Below are 25,072 nucleotides of genomic sequence, written 5' to 3'. Positions count from 1 at the left end.
AACAGTTATACACAAAAGAAACCCCTTAAGGCTATCAGCTGATTTTTCAGCAGAAACTTTGCAGGTCAGAAGGGAGTGATGTAACATATTAAAAGGAAAAACATACAGCAAAGGATAATCTATCCAATCCTATCATTCAGAATAGAAGGAGCTGAAGAATTTCCCAAACAAGAGTTAAAGGAGTTCACTGCCACTAAGCACACTCTACAAGAATTGTTAAAGGGAATCTTTTCAGTGGAAAAAAAAAAAAAAAGGCCATAAATACAAGTAGAAAGAAATTATGAAAACTTTTGCAGGTAAAAGCAAACATAGTAAAGATAATGGGTTCATCACTTAAAAAGACACTATGGAGGTCAAAGCACAACAAGAGTAAAATTATATCCAAAAAAGTCAGTCAAGGGATGCACAAAATAAAACATGGAAGGGGAGTAAGAATTTGGTGTTTTTTTTTTAATTTATTTTTTATTGGTGTTCAATTTACCGACATACAGAATAACCCCCAGTGCCTGTCACCCATTCACTCCCACCCCCCGCCCTCCTCCCCTTCTACCACCCCTAGTTCGTTTCCCAGAGTTAGCAGTCTTTACGTTCTGTCTCCCTTTCTGATATTTCCCACACATTTCTTCTCCCTTCCCTTCTATTCCCTTTCACTATTATTTATATTCCCCAAATGAATGAGAACATATAATTATAATGTTTGTCCTTCTCCGATTGACTTACTTCACTCAGCATAATACCCTCCAGTTCCATCCACGTTGAAACAAATGGTGGGTATTTCTAATAGCTGAGCAATATTCCATTGTATACATAAACCACATCCTCTTTATCCATTCATCTTTCGATGGACACCGAGGCTCCTTCCACAGCTTGGCTATTGTGGACATGGCTGCTAGAAACCCTCTTACACTGTTGGTGGGAATGTGAACCGGTGCAGCCACTCTGGAAAACTGTGTGGAGGTTCCTCAAAGAGTTAAGAATTTGGTGCTTTTAATATAGGTTCAAATGTAAGTGACAAACAACTTAATATAGAGTGTTATACACATTAATATGTCATATATGAACCAAATAATAACCTAGATCTAAAGTCTGTAATAAATACACAAAATATTTAAGAAGGAATCCAAGCATAACACTAAAGAAAGCCATTAAACCACAAGAGAACAAGACAAGTAAGGAAAAGTGATGAATTGCAAAAAGAACCAGAAAACAATTAACAAAACAACAATAAGTATTTGCCTTTCAATAATTAACTGTAAATGCTCCAACCAAAATATATGAGGTGACTGAATGGATAAAAATGATAACCATAGAAAAAAAGAGCAAGACCCATCTTTGTCTACAAAAGACTCACTTTAGACCTATAGTTACATACAGGCTGAAAAGTGAAGGAATAGAAAAACCTGTAACATGCATATTAAGGGGAAAACAAGAAAACAAAACAACAAATTGGGATAGAAATACTTACACAAAATACACCTCAAAAGAAAGACTGTAGCAAGAGACAAAGAAGTACATATATAATAAGTGATTTATCTAAAAAGAGGATATGATAATTACAAGTAACTATGCATTCAACATAGGAGGGCATAAATACATAAAACAAATATTAACATAGAGAAATTGACAGTGATAGAATAATAGTGGTGGACATGAACACCCCACTTATATCAATGAATAGATCACCCAGATGAAAAATCAATAAGGAAACTTTGAATGATACATTGGACCAGGTGGACTTAACAGATATATACAGAACACTCCAACCCAAAACAGAAGAATACACATTACTTTTAGGTACACATGGAACATTTTCCAGAATATGCCAAAAGTTAAGCCACAAAGCAAGTCTCAGTACATTTAAGAAGATTGAAATCATAACAAGTATCTTTCTGATCACAATATGATACTAGAAATCAACTACAAGAAAAAAAATCTGGAATAAACACAAATGTGGAGACTACACCACATGCTACTAAACAACAAATGGGTCAAAAAAGAAATGAGAGAGGAAATTGAAAAAAATGGATACAGATGAAAATGAAAAGTCTAATATCTTTGGGATACAGCAAAAAAAGTTCTAAGAGGGAAGTTTAGAGCCTACCTCAAAAAAAAAAAAAACAAGAAAAATCTCAAATACTGTAACCTTATACCTACAGGAGTTGAATATGAGGAACAAATAAAGTCCAAACTGGTAGGAGGAAATAATCAAGATTAGAGCAGAAGTAAACGAAATGCAGACTTTAAAACAACAACAACAACAACAACAACAACAACAACAACAACGGATAGGACCAATGCAACCAAGAGCTGTTTCTTTGAGAAGATAAACAGAATTAATAAACCTAATAGGCAAAGTAAAAAAAAAAAAAAAAAAAAAGGAGAGTGGCCTCCAATAAAATCAGAAATGAGGGAGAAATAGCAACTGACACCGGAGAAAAACAAAGGACTACGAAAGAGTTTATGAAAAATTGTATACCAACAAATTGGACAACCCAGAAGAAATGGATAAATTCCTAGAAACACATAACCTCCCAAAAATGAATCAGGAAAACAGAATATATGAACAGAACCATTACTAGCAATGAAATTGAATAAGTAATTCAAAAACTCCCATCACATGAAAGTTTAGGAGCAGGTGGCTTCACAGGTGAATTCCACCCAAAATTTAAGAATAAGTTAATACCTAGTCTTCTCAAACCTTTTTTTTTTTTTTTTTAATTTATGATAGTCACACAGAGAGAGAGAGAGAGGCAGAGACACAGGCAGAGGGAGAAGCAGGCTCCATGCACCGGGAGCCCGACGTGGGATTCGATCCCGGGTCTCCAGGATCGCGCCTTGGGCCAAAGGCAGGCGCTAAACCCCTGCGCCACCCAAGGATCCCATCTTCTCAAACTTTAAAAAAAAAAAAAAGAAGGGGAAGAAAACTTCCTGATTCATTATGCAAGACCATCATTACCCTAATAACAGAGCCAGACAAAGGCACTAACAAAAAAATGCCAATAACTCTGATGATCATAGATGCAAAAATTCTCAACAAAATGCTTGCAAACTAAATTCCATAATACATTGGAAAAATCACTCATCCGATTGCTATTTATTCCAGCAATGCAAAGGTGGTTCAGTATTTGTAAAATAATCATTGTGACATGTAACATTAATAAGAGGAAGGATAAAAATCATATGATTGTCTTGACAGAAGCAGAAAAGATTCTTTGACAAAAAATCCATTCATGATAAAAACTCTCAACAAAGTAGGTTTAGAGGAAACGTACCTCAACATAATAAAGGCAACCTGTGAAAAATCCACAGAAAACATCATACTCGATGGTAAGAAACTGAAATATTTTTCTCTGAGATCAAGAACAAGACGGGGATGTCCACTCTCACCACTTTTATTCAACAAAGAAAAAGTCCTGGAAATCCTAGCCACAGCAATCAGATAAGAATAAGGAAGAGGGACACCCGGGTGGCTCAGTGGTTGAGCGTCTGCCCTCGGCTCAGGTCATGATCCCAGGGTCCCGGGATCGAGTCCCACATTGGGTGCCCCTGTGAGGAGCCTGCCTCTCCCTGGGTCCCTCATGAACAAATACAATCTTTTAAAAATATATATAAATTAAAAAAAATAAAGTGCACAGGTGGAAAGGAGAATTGTGGCTGGAAGAGAGGTGCCCCGAAAGGTGTCTGCCTGGAGCCTTCCTCCCCAACTTCCCCCCGCCGCCCCCTCCCGCATCTGAGCCCCTCCTGCTGTGCTCCTGGGCGTGGGGACCCGGACCTCGTGGTGGAGAGAAGCCCGGAAACAGGGTGGTGGAGGGCGGCTCCCACCTGCTGGGCGCACCTGCTGGGCTCCGAGACCTGGGCTCCCAGGGCTCAGCAGGCCCCAGGGCGCACGGTCCTACTAGGGGCTCAGGGTCAGGGTCGGGGTCTGGACATGCCCACCTGAGGGGGTTCCTGGGCCAGTGCAGCACCTGCAAACGGCCCTTCAGGAATCTGCGAGCAGGTGCCTGCGTGCAACAGTCGGCGAAGCACCTGCCTGAGGTCAGGTCATGACCCCGGGGTCCCGGGATCTAGCCCCACGTCGGGGTCCTCGCTCAGGGGGACTCGGCTTGTGTGCCTCCCTCTGTTCGGGCTCCTGCTCTCTCCCTTAAATCAATAAGGTCTTTTTAAAAAAGAATCTGCATGCTTTTCAGGAAGACTGATATTTTACACAATAGTCTAGTACAGTTTTTTAAATTATTATTATTATTCGATACAGATGTCCACGAATCTAAATTGCCTGGGATGTATCCAAGAGACCCAGTGCAGAAGTTAAGTTTTAAGGTGTATTTCCCACACCAAGCAGAGCAGCATCCTCAGCCCGCGAGAGTCAGGCAGCCCGGCAGGCCCACGTGGCGGCCCCGGGGACCAGGCTTCCCTCCTGCGTTGGGCCCCAGGAGTAGTTCTCAGCCTATGGAACCTGAACGGAGTCTTGTTTTTATTGCTTTGTGTTTACCATTCCAGATTAATCCAGCGGAAGACCAGCCCGCATCCCGTCCCTCCAAGCCCCACGAGGTGCTGTGCGTGTTCCAACACCGATGGTGTCGGAAAAGGGAGCGTGGGTTTTGCCTGTATGGTCCTCACCGACGAGCTACGTGCTTAGTTCGTCTGTTTCTGGAAGGAGAAGGACAACGTTTCAAGGAAGCTGCGAAAGCCTTTTGCCCCGTTGACGGCAAATACAACTACCACGTGGGAGCAAACACGGCAAGTGGTACCAAGACGGTCTATGCCGCGATCTGTATAACGGGGGGCGCCCTGTACCCCTGTGGGTCGGTGGGGATCCTGGTGGGCCTGGCAGCCCCGATGGTAGGCATCCCACCACGTGGCCTTCGCACTATTGTGAAATAAAATAGGTTCTACGGACCACAGCATGTTTTTTAAAGACTTACTCCCTTGCAAGGAGTCTTGGGGCACATGAGTGAAGACAGGGATCCTCCCAGGATCGACATGACGACGACACACGCCTTCTTACGACCCACAGCTATTTTTCTCGTGGTGCGTTTGTTGTATCACACGTTGCCTTTACTTATGAATTTTCACTTTGGGCATGAAATGTAATTACCAAGACAGATCTTTTTTTCCTCTCCTCTGAATTAGCGAAAAATCAATATACTAAGTGTCGTCTCGTAAGGGATTTGGCAAATGATCTTCTCCCAACGCTTAAAAGATATTCGGTTCGGAATGGAATGGGCGCTCCCCTTGATCGTCCCACAACCCCAGACGGTCATAAACGCGCACGAGGCACAAGGTCAGAGACTCACGCATGTTGGTGGGGGACACATTTTCCAAATCCAGGCAATTCGGTTGTGCCCTTTAGAGGCTTTCAGTCATGGAAACTACCAATAAAACGTAAAGAGTGACATTAAGCCATGCCATCTGGAAAAGTGATTGTAAACGTGAAGGATTTAATTATCGATAAAAGCTAAACAAATCATCTAAAATATTTTACTTACATCCTAAGTTAGAAATCAACATATTGAGTTGTTTGATCACCCTAAAACCGAGAGATTATGGTAAAAGCCCATAGAGAAACTGTTAAATTATCACTTATCATTCTTACTGGATGAATGCCGATCTGTAATGACATCACCGTAATAAAACGAGAAAAACGTAAGTCAAATATTTGTACACAGCCTCGATTACAGGACACTCCCCTGTCAGACTGTCACAGCCAATGAACCAGTAATATGACCCTTAGTGCTATTTAGATGATTCAGATCTTTCCCAGAATGCGTTAAATTCTTATGAAACATGTAGATTGTATTATAATTCTCAATTGACACACGAGGAAAACGGAATTCAGGTTCCAAGCAAAATGGAGCATAAATCCAAAGGCTACAAAGACTCTGGGTTTATTGATTGCACAGAACATCTCCTCTCGCCCATGGGAGAAAACTCGGCATTTCTGTGAGTAGCACACAGCAGTCTCTGCATCGAACATAACCTCATCCTCCTGATTAGAGGCAAACACCTCTCCAGGAAAATCACCGAAGAAAAGCGATTCAAGCCACTGAGTCCCCTCAGCCTCCGAGCTCCAGTATATATATCTTCCCATATATTCACCTTGGATGCCGATGAAAATGCCATTTCCACGTCTGGCCGCATATGTCTTTACCGGAAAGTCTTCTTCCATCGTGGAAACGCTAATAGATCTATCGTAGCAAGTTAATTTCCACTTAAAATGTCAATAAAAGGCTTTGAGATCTTGATTCACTCCGCACCATTAGAAATCTAGAATCTCTGTGTGGGAGCCTCTTCAGCAGAAATAAATAACAAGGAAAGCAAAAGCAAACTCCAAAGCAAGTGGCCGGGAACGCTGGCTGGGTGGTTCTCGCCTTCTGCCTAAAGCACGCTGTCCCCGGCCTTCGCTCGCAGGTGGCAGGGTCGGTGGGGAACGTCCTCCCCGAGCTCCCGTGAAGTAAGTAAAGGGCTACCATGGGAAGCAGAGGTCTCATGCTCTAGTGTTTGAACGGCAATGCTTCATTCCTTTTTTTTTTTTTTCTTTAGATATTTTAGAGAGCGAGCACGAGCGAGCACAAGCAGGCGAGGCACAGGGCAGAGGCAGAGGGAGAAGCAGGGTCCCCGCTGGGTGTGGAGCCCGACCTGGGGCTCCATCCCAGGACCCTGGGGTCATGACTGGAGCTGCAGGCAGACGCTCCACCGACTGAGCCCCTCAGGGGCCCTCACTTGATTACTTCTTGAGTCATCACCATAAAACACATGGTTTTGTGTATTTACAAAAATAGCTTCTTTTTTTTTTTTTTTTTTTCTACTGACACTTATAAGTGGAGAAGCAATGCTGCTCAGTGTCAATCTTCTGAAGATTTGCATGGTTCTGGTGCCTTCCCATCTCTTTCTCGTGGAGTCCACAGACAGGTGAGGGGACACATGAACTTTGCATCCTAGACCCGCTGGGGCGCGGCCAAGAGCGTCCTCTGGGCTGCACAGCCGGGCGATGCTACTGGATCTCGCCCATGTACCCCATCACTTCATGTTACCTGGGGGAACAGTGATCCGTAAGTGGATTGCTTGGCATCTCCGGTTTTCTCCTCTCTGTAAAGACCCTCCACTCTGGGTCGGCCACTGTTGGTGCTTCGGGTGCCAAATCCCACACACGCTCGCCCGAGCAGCTCTACTTCAGGAGAGCGGCTGCCCTCGGGGAGGTTCCGCACGCAGCCTGGGGTAGCGCATGCTGCTCCCGGTCGCCGGGAGTCCAGCGGTGGCTCCACCACCTGTTTGCCTGCCACGTGGGCGGGGGGAGAGAACCTTTGTGCCCTGCATGCCACCCTCCTGGCTGCAACATCAGGTGCAACGATTGCACCAACATCAGATAGGAAGAGGTTAACTGCATGGGGAAGCGTGAGGATCAGGACTTCACACCACAGAGAGCCAAGAAGAGAAAAAAAAAAAAAAAAAAAACATGATACAGAGAGAGGAGAGTTGCATCCTCCTGCCAGTGAGAGTTAATGGAGTTTAACCCCAAAGTGAAGGGATTGACTTACAAGAGGAGTGTGGGCATGAACTGCAGGAACAGGGGAGGAGGCCATGGTGCAGACAAGGGTGTGGGTGCCCAGACGGGGGCCTGCAGACCCTCTCTGCCCGGATGGGAGGCGTAGGGCAGTCCAAGTGGCTGCATCTGGATTACAACCACATGCACAATTATTTAGATATTGAGGGTGTTAAGTTTCCTTTTACACTCCCCAGGCTCTGATGCAACAATGACTTCCCTCGGTGTGTGCCAGGCCGTAAAACCTTGGAAGAGTCATCATCTGCTTGTACGGATCTTTATTTGTTCCCCAAGACATTTTGCTGAGTTTTTTTAAACACTGTGCAGTTTTAATAATCATTTAATAAACGAACACATGAATCAATGAATAGCGAAGGTGCCGTGTCAGGGGCTTTCATCCAGCTATGCCAATTAAATGTGTTTTTGAGAGAATGTTTGGTATTCATCTAGTAATATATTCAGTAATATCTTGATGTCCTGTACTCTATGGTTAAAAATACCTCACTAATCTCATTGCCCAGCTTAACATAAGTGTCTCTTAGTTTTAAATTGTGCTTTGGAAATATTTGGGGATTATATTTTTAAAATTTAGAAGGTATTATTCTACGTTAAAATATAAAGTAAATTCTATGATTTTTTTTTACCTTTTTTTTTAAAGACCTTATTTATTTATTCAAGAGAGAGAGAGAGACAGAGAGAGGCAGAGACCCAGGCAGAGGGAGAAGCAGGCCCCATGCAGGGAGCCCCACGTGGGACTTGATCCCGGGACTCCAGGATCAGGCTCTGGGCTGAAGGTGGCACTAAACTGAGCCATCCGGGCTGCCCTCTATGATATTTTGAATGCATTAAAAATACTAACAAAAATGCAGTTTACATTTAATAAAACATAATTGTTTCACTTTCTTCCTAGACAAAATGCAGTCATTTTGATAGCAAAATAAAAGTTGTATGCATATAGAAAAAGCTTATTGTATGTATAACAAACTACATCAGACTAAAACACGATTTTGGAGTAAATACTGTTTTTAAATGAAATTAAATAAATTTAATTTATAAAAACTTCTGTTTTTGAATGAAATTAAATAGAATTTTTAAATGTTTGGGACACCTCAGTGGCTCAGCAGTTAAGTGTCTGAAATCAGCCCAGGGCATCATCCTGGAGTCCTGGGATCGAATCCCGCATCAGGCTTCTTGCATGGAGCCTGCTTCTCCCTTTGCCTGTGACTCTGCCTCTCTCTCTCTCTCTCTCTCTCTCTCTCTGTGTGTGTGTCTCATGAGTAAATAAATAAAATCTTTAAAAAAAATAGAATTTTAAAATGTTAGTTTAAGGAATGAAGGTCTATGTGTCATTTTATTCCTGGAAGAATTTCTAAACTCTCTCTAGCCTTAATTTTCTCCCTCTTAGAAGTTTGCTGAATTTAAAAGGTATTTAGTCAAACAGAATTACTTGAACATTAACAGAATATACAAAGAACCTTCATGCTTTGCATAAATTATTTTCATTAATAGCACAGCATGAGGTACTTGCTTGAATAACTTTTTTGTCAACAGTAAAAAGAACCTGCTTTCAGAAAAGAGGTTGTGCATAAAATTTACAGAAGAGGGTGACAACTAATTTTCATCTTAACATGTAAACATTAAAGTCATTTTTTTAAAAAGGCTATATAAATCAGAGTAATTTACTAAATTATACTTTTTGCTAATATTCCCTCTTTGAGACTTAGAGCTAACATACTAACATTTCTAAAGCAAACTGGTGACTTTAGGGAAAGTTCCACAGTCACTAACAATAAGCCCTACCATGACTTATTCAACTATTTGCACAAGTTAATTTATATGCATTTGCTTTAATTTCAATATATTATTTAGACTCTGTTCTCTGTTCTGACTCAGGCCTTGTTAGTACAAAGAGAAGCAAATGCTTGTTTGTTTTAATTTAGTCTGTGCCCATGGTGCTGCAGCTCCGGTGGAGAGAAATGAGCACCCTCCCCCAAAAATGAAGTCCTCTAGATTAATTCCCCTATCCATTTAAATTCCAAATATCATTTCTGAGTTAGATGGAAGGAAAATATTGAATTGATCCATTAAGGTGAGGATTTCACTACATATTTTTTTTTTTATTTTAAAACTGACCACAATTATCAAAACACACACTCACACGTTTTAGAAATCAGTTCTAATGTACTTGCAAAATATTCTTGGTCTCTCAGAAAAGATTCACATACTTAACAATTACTTGTTGAGAATCTATTAAGATCACAAACTGGTTGTATGTATTTCTTCACTAGGAGCATTTCTACCTTTAAAACAAGTATGATTATGCATTATCTATACTTTTATTAAATATATAAATGTAAATTAAACACATATATATTTACATATGTTTTCACTTTTTCAACATGTGATTTGTGCCGAGTCATTTCAGACCATCTAAGACGTCATTTTTCTCATTTGTTAGGTTGAAATAATTTCCACCATATTAGGGTATGAAATTAAGTGAAATGAAATACATAAATTTTAGTTTTTTTAATAAATATATTTTTATATTTCATTTTATTTTATGTTGCTTTATTATATGTTTGTGTACACGTAAGTGTCCCCGACAAAAGGCCACAAGAAGCAGGAGGCTGGAGAGGAACCTAGGGCTGCTGGTTGTGAGCATAAAAGGATTGGGTTTAGAATTAGCTGTGGATTTACTGTCTTGAACTCGTTGTCGAGATCTAAGTGTCTGTCTCCTTAATGCTAAAATGAAGATAATGTTCTTTGATAGTGAAAGTGGATCCACTCTGTTTTTCAAAGTTTTTGTGAACGAGCTTTGTATACATGTACGGTCACACAGAAGTGGTCTTTAAGATGGCCCTGGAAAAACAGGTAGGATGTTCTTGATAGAATTCTCTGAGGATATAACCAAGTAAGACTGAGAAGTCGCAGTAGGCCACACGCCTCTGCGAATGGTCAAAATCCAGAAGGCTGGCAACACCACGCGCTAGCGTAAATGCAAAGTAGTAACAAGAACTGCCCCTCACTGCTGATGCGAATGCAAAATGGCACAGCCACTTTGGAAGACAGTTTGGTGGTTTCTTACAAGACTAAGCATGCTCTTCCCACATGATCCAGAAATTACGTCCCCCAGTGTCTACCCGAAGGACTTAAAGACCTATGTCCACACAAACACCTGCGTACAGATGTCTATAGCAGGTTTATTCACAATTGCCAAAACTTGGAAGCAACCAAGAGGTCCTTAAGTAGATGGATACATGAACTGTGGTCCATCCAGAGAATGGGAGAGTATCCAACTCTGATATGAAATGGGCTATCAGGCCATAAAAAGGCATGGAGGGCAATTTAAGTGCATATAACTAAGTGAAAAAGCCAATCTGGAAAGGCTGCACATTGTGTGATTCCAACTCTATGACGCTCTGAAAAAGGCAAAACTATGGAGACAGTAAGACCAAAAGCTGCCAGGCCTGGGGGAAGGGAGGGATCAAAAGGAAAAGCATGGAGGCTTTAAGGGTGGTAAAGATACTCTCTATATTATAGTGATGGGTACATGTCATTATAGGTGTGTCCAAACTTACAAAATGTCCAATAGGAAGAAAGAACGCTGATGTACTCTGAGGACTTTGGTTGATGGTGATGTGTCAGTTCATCAATTGTAGCAAGTGTACTGCTGTAATGAGGGATGTTGTATAGTGTGTGTGTGTGGGGGGGGGGCTGTGCACAAGTGGGGCAGGCGGTCGGTGGGAAATCTCTATATCTTCATATCAATTTTGATGTGAACCTAAAACTGCTCTCAAACTTTCTAAGAAAAAAATTTGCACTTTGGGTGAATCATAGAACTCAGAAAAATAGGTCATTGAGAAGAGAGCTTTTAATTCCAGACATTAGCGTTAATTTTTATTATTTTTAGAAGAAATACGAGCTATTAAAAAGTTGTTTAAGAAGGGACTTTGAGAAAAATAAAATTGTGATATGAAGAATGGATTTAATTTTGGATAGAAGGAAATATGGACTAGATATCATAGAATAAAAAAAAATGAAGGTCTGAGTGTAACGAGAAGGGGCTAGAGATGGACCATTTATTGAATAGTCACCAAGACACTTTGCCTACATTATCTTAGTTAAAAGGATGGCAAGAAAGAGGAGGTCTGAGGCTGGACCATACAAAATATGCCAGATTCCCAGATTCCCAGCTTGCTGGCTAAATGATTTCCCTTCTATATTTAATCAGTATTGTACAGGTACAAACAAATATAGGGAAGCTGCAATGATGACTGACGGAGAAAAGAGAAATAAAATCTGTCGTCATTTACTTTCTCAAAATTATAAACATCCAAGTATTGCAACTTTGAGACAATTTTCTCCCCACCCCCCCATTTATGCTATTGACATCCTGGAGAAATAGAAGAACTAGTTCCAGGGGGGGATATAATGGCTTTGGTTATTTTCAGGTTTATTTTATTGATTTCTCTCTTATAAACACTGACTTGCAGTTTTGGGCATGTAGCGCTCATATTCATTATTTTTTTCAATTAGCCTACAAGGTCCTTGAGGGTAAAGACCGTGTGCCGTGTTTCTTGGTATCTAGTACCACAGTCTATATGCCTGGCAGCTGTGCTTGCAAACACACACACACACACACACACACATCTTACTGGTAGGTTTGTGAATGAGTCTCAAGGAATAATGTAACTTCTATATGAATCAAGTCTAGATTCGTGTTACACGCAGCGCATTTGATGTGTCAAGTTTTCAATTTGAATTAAATGCCAGTGAGGTGAATTAAGAGATTGGCGGCATGGTAGAAAGTGATCCAGAGGTAAGCCAAGTCCTTCCTGTAATTCTGAAGAGCCGGGACGTCTTACCTACAGAGTCATACAGTGAACTGAGGAAATTTTCTCCAAGGCAGATTTAGACTGTGTAATCAAGGCGTCCAAGCCAGACATGACTAAGCCATTACAAAAGGGCAACAGAGCTGTGATTTTCATGGCAGAATATAAAATAATTTTGCCTATTTGCATTTTCCTACTCTTTAAGACTTTTACGTTCCCCTGTTCAACTTTCAGGTTGAGTCTCTGTATTGCTTTGGGCTTTTCTCCTTCAGATCCTCTCCTATTCCGACCCAGGCCTGGCGGCTGCTTTCTCCCTGCCGCCCTCCCGTTGTCTTTGTTCGTCTACTTGCAGGAGGCGAGGTGGCTGTGCACCTTCTCCAGTTCAACCCTGAACCTGTCAAAATGGTGTGACGGCTTCATTGTTCTCCCGTTGGGCTCTTATCCAACCTGCCTTGACTTGATGGGGTCGGCTTCCTTACGCCAGCTCCATGTGCTCGAAGAAGAGACTCGAGGACGGTTGTCAAGATAGACGCCCGCTGCCTTGGGCAGAGAGTTAACAAAGGAGACACAAGTGAAGTGCGTGAGCTCAGCAGATGCTCGCCTGGGTCTTTGTGTTTGGAACCAGCCGGTTTCCACTAACCCGACTTCCCTTCACACGTGCCCCTCACCTCTCCTCCTCTCTCTGCTTCTAGCCTATTGACAAAGTGTTCTTTGTCAACAGATGGAGGGTTACGTTCCAAAGGGAGGTGAACACGGAGGTTGAGTAAAAGGTGAATGTGACAAAGACCAGGAAGGAAGACTGGCATTTAGAAGGAGATACTACTTCTACATGCATATTATGTGGTTAGGCACATACGCTTATGAGGATGGAAAACAATTTATCATGAAAGCATTCATTTCCTTGACTAAGAACTTACCAGAAGGTTCTTTTGTCATTTATTTTATGTCTCAGGTGTGGGAATGTAAGTGTTGCCGGGACAGAAGATAATTCCCTGGATGCTGGAAGAGGCCAATCCCAGCCCCATGCAGGGTGGAAACCTAAGGATGCTCAAAATCTCCCCCCTTCACCTATCGGCACATGGACACACCCATTAGTTGGCAGGATGCTTTTTTTTCTTTTTTTCTATAGGAAACTTAGTTGAATGCATCTCGCACGTACAATTCACTTAATTAACCAACATACTGCCACAGCCATTTTTCAGATTGCAAGAACGTTTTAACAATTATAGAGGAAATGGGTCAGAATATTTGCCAAGGAAGGTGTCTTTCCCTTCACAGAACACAAAATAATGTTTCACAAAATAACTGCTACCTTCTGTGTGTACAAACGCAGAGAAATGAGTGTTCAGTTGTGTCAGTCACTGTGCTTGCTCTAATCACAAGATATACGGTCTAGTGGGTCCCTAGCATTTATACACCCTCAACAACCAACAGGAGGACGACAGTGGGGAGGGTTTGGAATTACAGGGAAAAAAGAAAATGGCTCTGATCCACTATGTTCCAACATTTGGCCATTAATTATATTTGGTCACAAATGTAATTTCTTTCAAGTTAGAGTCATATAATTGATATTCTAAACAATTTGCATTATAAAAATATATAATATTTTTTTAAGATTTCATTTAAGTAATCTCTATACTTAACATGGAGCTTGAAGTCACAATTCCAAGATCAAGACTTGCACATTCCACTGAATGAGCCAGGCAGGTGCACCCTGTATAATGTTTTACTTGAAAGTAAATAATTTGTATAATGTTTCATTTCAAAATTTTGGCCTGAGACCTACTATTCCTCTTTATTCGAAACCAAATGTAGAAATGCAATATCAAAAAAAATAATAATAATAATAAAATAATTGCACAGCAAAGGAACCCAAACGAAAGTCACCTGTGGAATGGGAGGAACTCTTTACAAACCACAGCTGCAAGGCAGGGTTCATAGCCCAAACATACAACACATGCAACTCAAAGGCAAAATTATAATAAGCTCATTAAGAAATGGGCAAAGGTCCTGAGCAGATATTTTCCCAAGAAGACATCCAAATGGCCAACAGTCCTATGAAAAGTGCTCACTACCTCTAATCATCAGGGAAATGCAAACTGGCATCTCAATGATGTATCACCACACACCTGTTAGAATATCAGTTCTCAAAAAGACATGAAAACAAGTGCTGGCAAGAGTTTGAGGAAAAGCAACCCTCATGCACTGTCGGTGGGAGTGCAGACTGGTACAGTCACAATGGGGAATAGTATGGAGGTTCCTCAAGAAAATAAAAGTATGACTACCATATGATCCAGCGATTCCATTTCTGAGCACACGTATCCAAAGGAAGCAAACCATCATCTTGAGGAGCTACCTGCACTGAGATGTTCATGATAGCCAAGGTATGGAAACAACCTAAGTGTCAATCAATGGAGAGATAAAGAATATGTGGCATGCGTACCCACACACGAATAGTATTCAGTCACAAAGAAGGAAATCCTGATATTCATGACAACATAGATGAACCTAGGGGGCCTTAAATCAGTAAAATAAGCCAGACAGAGAAAGATACATACGAAATGTATCACTTTTATGTAGAGTAAAAAAAAAAAATTAAATCGAATTCATAGAGACAGAGTAGTATGGTGGTTGCCAGGGGCTTGGGGGGAGATGAACTAGGGAGAGGTTGGCGCAAAGGTACAAGGTCTTTGTTATAAGCTGGATAAGCTTTGACGATCTAACGTGTAACCAGATGACTGTGTTGCTAACAGTGAAACATACAATCGCAATACACTGGGAGCTGGGAAATTAGTCGTTCTCGCGCAAAATAAGTAAACAAGATGATGAAATGTGTTAGGGTTGCAAATCTTTTCATGATATATATATTACAATGTGTGTTTTTAAGTAGGTGCCATGCCCAGTGTGGGGCTTGGACTCACAACTCTGAATTGGGGAGTCACATGCTCTACTGACTGGGCCACCAGGTGCCCCCTATGATGTTACTTATTTTTTTTAAAGATTTATTTATTTATTTATTTATTTATTTATTTATTTATTTATTTCTGAGAGAGAGAGAGAGAGAGAGAGAGAGAGAGAGGCAGAGACCCAGGCAGAAGGAGAAGCAGGCTCCGTGCAGGGAGCCTGACGTGGGACTCGATCCTGGGTCTCCAGGATCACGCCCTGGACCAAAGGCAGGCGCCAAACTGCTGAGCCACCCAGGGATCCCCTGTGATGCTACTTATTAACTACACCACTTTAGGGGCTGAAATCATAGTAATAAAGATAAAAATAGAGCAGATATGGTGAGCACGGTGAAATCGGAAGGAAAGCTCATCTTCCCAGGGCCATGTTTCCTCACCTGGCCTCCTGCTGCAACTGCAGAGAATGCGCAGATCGGGAAACACACTCACATCAGCCACTGCCCACACCGTCTCCTTCACACAACACCACTGGTGGAAGTGGTAGCTGGTAGTGTTGAACATTCTAGCCTTCAGTGTTGTGTGTGTGTTTTTTTTTTTTTTTCATCCTTGTTAGAACTATTTAATCTGGGGGAATCTTTATAAATTGGGAATGGTAATAGGACCTTTCTTGCTGCCATACTTGCCATAGAACTTAACTAAGATGGTGCACTAAACATACGCAGTGCCTACGAGAGGATAAAGAGCCCGTATACTATGCAGGTAGTCCTGGGACTTTCTACCCAGCTCACGGGAGTACTCACTGACCCGGAATTGTATATAACTGCCTACTTATCGGGAATGTATGTGTGTGCGTGTAAGAATATGCGTGTAGGTGCGTGTACATAAATGTACATATATGCACAAATACATAATATATAAATATACACATGTATGTGCATGATGATGTAATCTGTGGGAATATATGTTAACTGTATGGGTGCGTACGTGTATGTTTGTGTGTGTGTGTGAGTAGTCACAAGGCAGCTATTTTTATTTCAGTAAAATGGTACCATTTTTCACAGAAAGATTCCCAGGGAACTTGAAAAATCTGTGCATTTCTCCAGAGAAGCATGTTCACTATCACTGCGTGCTGCTGAGCATACTCGCTCGGCCCCGACCAGACAGACAGAAAGGACAACCTCGGAAAAGCAGCCCCCCGTTCCGGCCCCAGGTGTATTTTGACGCCCGGGTGTGCCAAGCTCTGCCCGTCCCCCTTCAGTGTCACTGGGCTCGGGCTCCGATGGCGAGGGGTGTGCACGTGGAAACAAAAATAAGCAAGAGTTCTTAGGCTTGTCCGTTCGCACCCAGAAAGGACACGGTTGTGTCCAGAATTGGCCTCGAAGCCTTCCACGGCAATCTTGCGTCCAAGCAGCGGGGACGTAGAAGAAAGGAGACTGTACTGGGCTGACGCTGGAATATCCCAACCTGGCACCCAACACCAGCAAGCTGAGGGCCCGCGGCGGGGCTGTGGGATGCGTGGCCTCCGCTCCACGCCGAGCGCACCTGCCAGCCCGCCTGTCACCCCCTACACGTTCCCCCCATCACAGCCGTGACGTGAACGGGCTGCCTCCGTGGCAATTAGGAAAGGAATCACAACAAGACCGTGTGTCGGGTGAGGGCTGATGGGCCCGCGACACCCCGACGTCGGGGGCAGTCCCCGTCATCACTGCTGGGTGGGCTAAGCCCCACGGAGGAGCTAATGGGAAGGGGGAGCTGGGAGATAAGCAAGACACCTGGCCCTGAATCTTTGTTTCCCAAGAGCTGGCCCCTTACTGCGTGGGGCCTCCTGCGTGGGAGGTCGCGGCCCAGGGGAAGCCCGGCCTCTTCTCGGCTTCTCCTTCACTGGACAAACCAGGGAAAGGGAATGCACAGGCGGAGGACGTCTCCGGCCTTCTCTGGGCTGGGATGAGAGTGTGCGGGAAGCTTGGCCTTATTCCCCCGTGGGAAGAGCAAGGGAGAAGCTCCCAAATGGGGACACACGTGCAGGCCGGCCGGGGGATAGGGGGGCAGCAAGACATCCCCTTTCCATAGCTGTTAGCAGCTGGATGCCCCCCCACTTGTTGGCTCAACAACGACACACCCTGTCCACGGGGTTCTGCAGCCCTGAGCTGGCGTGAGGGTCTCCCAACACCCACCCAGGGGTGGCAGGGTGACAGGGCAGACACTGCCAATCCTCCTTCAGTGGGCCCAGAAAGTTCCCGACAGCCACACTACCTTGCACGCATCCAGACCATGCAGCCCACTTCATCGCCCGTTCAGAGTCATCCTTTAAAGAATTGGCTGCAATAATCGAGGGGCACCTGGGGGCCCGGCAGGGTGAGCCTCCGACTCGCGATCTCGGCTCAGGCCGTGATCTCAAGGCTGTGAGACGTAGCCCTGCGTCGCCTCCCTGCTCGCTGGGGAGTCTGCTGGGGGATCCGCTCTCTCTCCCTGCCCCTCTGCTCCTCCCACTTGCTCTCTCTCAAGTAAATGAATCTTTAAATCTCTCCTAACATTTATTCTTTCCTCTCCTAAGTTTTCAGATCTGATGTCTTCTCATCTCAAACCTGTTTGAAGCTTCTTGGAGGCTAGGAGTTCATTGTCCATTTCATTTGTTTTCTCCTGCCCTTCCCTGCCAACAGCAGGTGCTCCGCTCTTAGGATTGGGACCGCGGACTGTGAACCTAGACGGTGACGCAAGTGGATGGAGTCCACGTTTCAGCATTGGTGCAAGCAGACCCGTCCGTCCCTCTCTATATTGCTCGTGGCTGCATATCTTAGAGCGTCCGTCAGCTTAGGATATGTTTTTCCTTTATACATTATAAATTTGGCAACAAGAGCTTGTCTCTTTCTCAAGTACAAAGTCCCACCTTGGCCTGCTCTCCCTACTGTCCCGTCCTGACATGTGTCATGATCAAGTCTACACAGTAGGACAGGCGGCTTTGCATCCTTGAGGGCTTCTTGGCTGCCCGTGTACCAGGTGACAGCTCACTACCCAAAATAGATTCAAAACCTAACTAGATATTCAAAGAAATTATGAGAACACGTCAACCTCATATCCACATCCAAAACAGGTGATGGAATAAGGTAAACCGAACCGCATTGCCTCCTAACTTGGCCTAAAATTAAATCCATATTTAAGCAATGGCTATGACATTTTAAAAGTCTGAAATGCAAAATAAGTAAATAAGGAAAGAAAGAAAGAAAGAAAGAAAGAAAGAAAGAAAGAAAGAAAGAAAGAAAAGAAAATAAAATAAATAAAATAAAATAAATAAAATAAAATAAATAAAACAAAATAAATAAAATAAAACAAAATAAAATAAATAAAATAAAATAAATATTGAAATGAAATAAATGAAAAAATGAAATTTTATAAATGAAATAAAATAAAAAATAAAATAAATAAATAAAATAAAATAAAAAATAAAATAAAATAATAAAATAAAATAAAAAAATAAAATAAAATAAAATAAATAAAATAAAATAAATAAAATAAAATAAAATAAAATAAATAAAAATAAAATAAAGTAAAATAAAAGTCTGAAATGCTTTTAGTACGATGACCACGGTGGGCATTGTTGATATATCAAGTGATGGTTTTGACAGTAAAATAACCACATAAAATCCCTGCAAAAGAATTATCTATATATTATTAAGTTAATTCACTGAAGAAGAAAGCCACCATCTTCCCAGGAGGCAGGGGGTGTTTACAGCGAAGAGTTCAGCTGTGAGAGGATTTCTGGAGGGCTGCCCAGCGAGCGACATCTAGGTAATTAAAAACAAAAACAAAAACCTTGATTTAGTTAAATCTCGCCCAGCATTTGTGACTCTCAAGACGAAGTTGTTAGTCCACATCTGAGTCATTTGGTGACTCCACTTCCCTGTGTTCTTCATGCGGATTTGCCACCACGGCTCTGAAACGCCATCCGTACACACGGGAGGTCTCAACTGTTCCCAAAGGCTCTGAAATAAGGACCTTTTATGCGACAAGTAGTCATCAAATAGGAAAGCCCATGACCAGCTGCGGGTGCTCACTGACCCGGCACACCCGGCCCGGAAGCCCCTGCTGCAGGTGGGCGACCAGATCCCAAGGTGAAGTAGGCCCCAAGTCTTTGTAGACCCGGAGGCGCTGAGCTTAGGCCAGAGAAACTGAGTCAGCAGAGGACTTCCCAGTCAGCCCCCCGTGACCCCCCACCCACCCTGAGCCGCAGGTGCGTCGGCAGGTCCTGGATCTTAGGGCCCCAGGGAAAGTGCACCTTCACTGACCTGGAGGCCTCCAGGGACCCTGCAGCCAGACTTTAGTGTTTTGCTACTGAGATGCTGCTGTGGACCCGCAGGAGTCAGGAGCCAGGGAGGTCGCGGAGGGGCCCCCGGGGTCATCTTCAAGGACGTGCTGGAAGCCGTGCCATCGACGGCCTCAGAGAGCAGTGGCCACGTCTACACGTGCATGTGCGTGTGCACAGCCCGCCGGCCAGAACCAGGGGGTCCTGCTCCATCCGTGGGCCTGGCCAGGCCTCCGCGTGTCTGTGGGGTCAGCACGTGTCAGGCGCCCTGTCCCACCCTGTCCCACCTTGTCCCACCCGCCCCGAGGCCCCGGAGGAGGCCGTGGGCGCTCAGGCCTCTGCCTGCGCTTTCTCTCTCGAGCCGTCATTTGCATTCCCGTCGCCTCTGCTCGGCCCCGTGACTCCCACGGGCTGCAGCTGCCGCCTCGGATGTGCTCTGTTCCCAGGAACATTCGGGAAATACAAATGATTACTGTGCCCATTAATCTTCCATAAGATCTGTTTCAAGAATTTTCTTTTCTGCCCTCTTCCCAAGCAGTGGGATTTGAGGAGTCAAACTGCGAGTTTAGAACTTACAGAGAACCTATTTAGTAAATCAGAATTCTAATCTCACGGTTGGATTTTAAATACGAGACAGTCAAACGCCATGAAAATTTTAAGAAACGAGAATGCCAAAATTTTTGCGTCACATAGATTTTCCTTTCTTTCTTTCTTTCTTTCTTTCTTTCTTTCTTTCTTTCTTTCTTTCTTTCTTTCTTTCTTTCTTCTTTCTTTCTTCTTTCTTTCTTTCTTTCTTTCTTTCTTTCTTTCTTTCTTTCTTTCTTTCTTTCTTTCTTTCTTTTTCTTTTTTTTTTTTAAGAAAAATTAGAGTGCTTTTAGTTCTGTTCGCCAGTGTGAGCCTTGAGTCAATCCTATTCCATTCAGAAAATAAAAACGGAGACCCAGGGAAGTAAGGAGGGGGTAATGCCAGCCTCTCACTTTTGAGATCAGTTCTCCTGACTCAACCACCAAACTGCTGTATTTTCGGAAATTCCACAAGGGGAATCATTACGGGGAGAACAGAACTAAACTTTGAACTATTCTCTCCAACTGGCATATGAATTAGCAGAAATATTCAGTTTGTCTGTGTATCTCCTGCCTAAATTCTCAGAGATGTGATTTTTTATCACTTTCTTGACGGAAAAAAAATTAAAAAAAAGAGCTTCGTTTGAATCCTATTGACTTCCTTTTTTTCTTTTTCTAAATGTTTGTTGTTTTAATGTAATGTTGTTTAGAGGTATTTTTTTGTTTTCTTTTTTTGAAAGCACCGGTTACATAAGTTACTACCATAACTCAAGTTTAAAAATCAAAATTTGCCAATAATGTCACTGTTTTCCTAAAATTTTACTTGTTTGCTAAGGTACTTTTTAATTTTATTTATTTATTTGAGAGAGAGAGAGAGAGAGAGTATAAGCAGGGGGGAGGGAGTGAAGGGAGCAGGGCAGGGGATGGAGAAGCAGAGTCTCCGCGGAGCAGGAGCCCATGTGGGACTCGATCCCAGGGCCCTGAGACCATGACCTGAGCCCAAGGCTTCACCCACTGAGCCCGGGCGCCCCTGCGAAGGTTCTTTCCTACAGACAGAAAGCACGGTGGCAAGTTGTGTGATGACTGGAGACTCAACACGACCTTAGGTCTCTGTACCCGAGTTTCCTTGGCTTTTTCTGTTCTCTCCCCCTCCCCGCCCCCCAGAAGGAGGTTTTGTTTCTGCCTTTCTGTACAAACATGTTCTCAAAGCGAGTGAGTGTGAGCACACACTGCCCACTGGGGCTCTCTGTTGCTATTCATATTTATAAAATGACATTTTTTAATGCATTACTAAGCCATTTATATAAGGTATTTCACATTTGATAGTAAAAACAGCAACTGATTATAACCGGTATTAGCACGGGTATTGCCAGCAGGTTCTTTAAAATACTTCTTGTGGGAGTAAACGCACAGCACCAATTAAAACCATATAAAATGTACACATTCAATGTCCCAGCCATGTTTAGGAATGTCATGAAAAAAAACTCTGGGTCTTTATACATACGTGGTGGCACTCATCTCACCATTATGTTAAATAGCAAAGAAATAAAATCCCACCAATATACAAAGTAGGAAAACCAGTGCTATGACCAAACTAGGGAATGGGTGGGAAAAAATAATAAACAAACAAAAATAAAATAGAAATTATTCACAATGCTTAAGTGGAAAACTCAGGTGAGTCTTATTTCCTGCATGCTTAACTTTTTATTTTTCTCTGAAAACTCACTTTCCAAGCAGGTCGTGGAAAAGTGTTATTTGATGATGACAGGTGTTTTACAGCAAGTCTACGTCTTGCAACCATATTTTCTTGGCAGATGGGAACTGATGGGAATAAAATTCAAATAAGTCCTTAATACTTTGCCTGAAAATACTTTGAATGAAGGACTCCGCCTCCAGCCTGCCCCATACAAAGCTCCCCATGGGCCCCTGGGCCTGGAGGATGTGCCCTGGGGGCTGCACCTCCCTCCTGACCCTGCTTAGAAATGTTCCCATCTGCACAGAGGGATTTGCACTTCCTTCAATTGGCCACAACCTGCTTGCGGCTAGTTAGACTATTTTCAAAAGAATATTTAACTTTCATATATTTACCTCAATTTGTGACCTGTCACGCCCTGCTAGTGAAGCATATGCATAATGCAAAAATTCTTTGAAAATATCTTATAATTCTCCTGAAGTTATCTTTTAAAAATAGCACCCAACTCAACAAATGATTCCTGTGTAAGTAGAAATGCACTTCTGAAAACTACGGAACGCTTTTTCATTCTAGAATTAAGGAAAAAAAAAAAAGGAAAACAGGAATAATGGAAACAGAAAAACTATCACTATAGTATTTGATTCTTTAAATTCAATGTCTTAATTACATCACAATGTCATTGGCATTGGAAACAAAGGTCTAATAGGAAGCATTTTACTATTTTCTAAGGTCAATGAATATTTCAGTCATGCGTTTATTTAAATCATCCAATTTGGAGTGGATTGAGAATTAGTAGCTTCTTCCCAAAAATCAGCTGTGGTCTTATATGTATTTTATATATGGTTTTATATTTGTGTCTTGTGTATCACAGTCATACACAAGTTAGCTAAGAGTCCAAAGTGTTTTACAAAAACATTTAAATTAAAAATATCTAGTCATAGGGTGCCTGGATGGCTCAGTCTGTTAAGCATCTGATTTCAGCTCAGGTCGTGACCTCAAGGCTGGTGGAGGGAGCCTGGCAATGGGCTCCACGCTCAGCATGGACTCGACTTGAGATTCTCTCCCTTTGCCTCTCCCCAGACTCTCCTGTGCTTGCATGTTTTGTTTTTTTTTTTTTTTTTTCCAAATAAATAAATCTTAAAAAAAAATACATCTAGTTATTTTTCCTTGACTTTTAATTTTCAAACCAGGCAAGCTCTGGGTTTTTCATTCCTCTTATCCCTCAAACATTATTTGTCTGATGAGTTGAAAGAAATAGAATCAAATATGTAGCTTGTTTTCAGGTAGGGAAATTAAGTCTGTATTTTATTTGCACCGGAAGCAGATTTTCAAACTAGTATGTGCAAAGAATAGAACACGGCTATTTATTAAAATATGGTAAAGCCGCAAAAACCATTTCAGCAATAAAAAAGGAAATACTGTATAGTACTTATTCATTTAGTCCTCTCAAAATATTTAAATGTTTGCATTCACAACTTGCGACAAGCATACATTTCTCTTCATAATAATAACCCTTGCTCATAATAAACACTCATTATTTGGTGAAAGCATTCAACGGCTTAAAAAACAGGGAATGTCTTTCAATGGGTTGACAAGTCTGTCATTTACAAACAGCTATTTGTGGACGTACGCGATAAGGCAACGCGTATTACCAGATTTACGGTGGAATCAGCCCCAGACCATATTGACTGATATAGTTTGGAAATCTATCCGATTGATTGGCCATTACAATGAAATTTTCATATTTAGATAGAACCGATCCCAACCAGCCTTTGTTAAGAAACAAGGATTTTCTCTACCTAAAGTGTTCATGGCTGGACTTATTTGCAATGTTTAAAATGAGCTACATATTTAAAATCTGGGCAAATATAAAGCTTTTCAGGGAAGTTTACTTCATAATGTTAGATAAAAAACCTTGTTTTAATGATTTGAAATGCAATATTTATGTTTACATGCCATATGTATGATTGGCAAGTTGCCACAGTATGTCCTGATTAAACATGCAGGGACCCCTACCCCTGGGTGGCTCTGGGGTATTAGCAGGACATTTTATTGATCATTTGACTTGAGAATGAAAGTGAGAGATTTATTTAATATGTACTGATATAAATCTATAGTTCACCTGCTAGATTTTTTTTTTTGCCTGAGTCTAGTAAGTTCCTAGCAGAGAAAATTCACTAAGTACAGAGTAGAAACTCTATAGCAATGATGCATAACCTAAGATTTTAAATAATAAATGATTTGTGCTTATTTTTTAATCATTTATATACTGGTTTCGTGAATACTTTAAATAATATATATTTTTAAATTATTAAAAACTTATCTTCCTAGATTACTCTTATCTGTCAGAGTCAACTCATAAATTTTTCTCATATGGTCAGTGCTTCTTTAATTACTAAACCGGGAAGGTAAACAGTACAATGCTGGTGAAGACACTTGAGTTATTTTCAAGTTGTGTATTATTCATTAGTGTGAAACACCTCAGGGAAAGTTTTTTTTCCCTGTTGTTTAATGATGCACCTGTCTCCAGGGTGTAGAAGAGTTACTAACACATAACAGTTAATAAATATTTGTTGAATAAAGTCAAAATATACTATTACAAGCTCTTGTCGATCTTCTCAAGCTCTCCAATTAAGAACAAGGAAAACAAAGCGGGATCTGCATTAGCAGTAATTACACGGCTACAGTGAGCTTGTATATCACTGACCAGCCCCGTTTAACGTGGCCAAGACTTTCTGGAGTATCCACTGTCCCAAGATTTTCTATCAGCTCATTTAATCTCCATTGGAGAACCTTAAGACATGACCTTCATTATCAGTGTTGTTGTACAGATGGTGAAAGACTTCCAAAAAGATATTTTTCTTTTTTTTTAAGATTTTATTTATTTGAAAAAGAGAGAATATGAGAGGGAACACAAGCAGTGGGGAGGGGTAGAGGGAGAAGCAGACTCCCCACTGAGCTGGGAGCCCCACATGGGGATTAGATGTCAGGACCCTGAGATCATGACCTGAGCCAAAGGCAGATGGTTAACTGACTGAGCCACCCAGGTGCCCCTAGATTTTCTATAACTTACACATTTACATCGCATAATTATCATTAAAAATAACATAACAATAGCTTTGCCCATAAGTTGTCTTTTAGTGTTTCGGACTAATTTAGTATAGTTTTAAGGACTAAGATTTAGGGCAAGATAGTATATACCATTTTTGGATTCTTGTCAAATTACTTTTGAGATAAGAA

The 25,072-nt window shown here is 41.9% G+C and overlaps 1 protein-coding gene across 1 annotated transcript in view; it reads right to left on the bottom strand.

Moving 5' to 3' along the window:
• The window catches only part of CSMD1 (CUB and Sushi multiple domains 1), a 1,850,581-nt gene that overhangs the window by 868,856 nt on the left and 956,653 nt on the right, over positions 1-25,072 (bottom strand). The window contains exon 6 of the mRNA XM_038560546.1: positions 17,970-17,976. Within this exon, the coding sequence (XP_038416474.1) occupies positions 17,970-17,976 (7 nt within the window). The remainder of the gene's footprint in view (positions 1-17,969; positions 17,977-25,072) is intronic.

Source organism: Canis lupus, chromosome 16, assembly GCF_011100685.1.
Source record: "Canis lupus familiaris isolate Mischka breed German Shepherd chromosome 16, alternate assembly UU_Cfam_GSD_1.0, whole genome shotgun sequence".
Taxonomy (NCBI): domain Eukaryota; kingdom Metazoa; phylum Chordata; class Mammalia; order Carnivora; family Canidae; genus Canis; species Canis lupus.
Note: the sequence above shows the minus strand (reverse complement) of the source record. Positions and strands in the feature narration are given on the sequence as shown.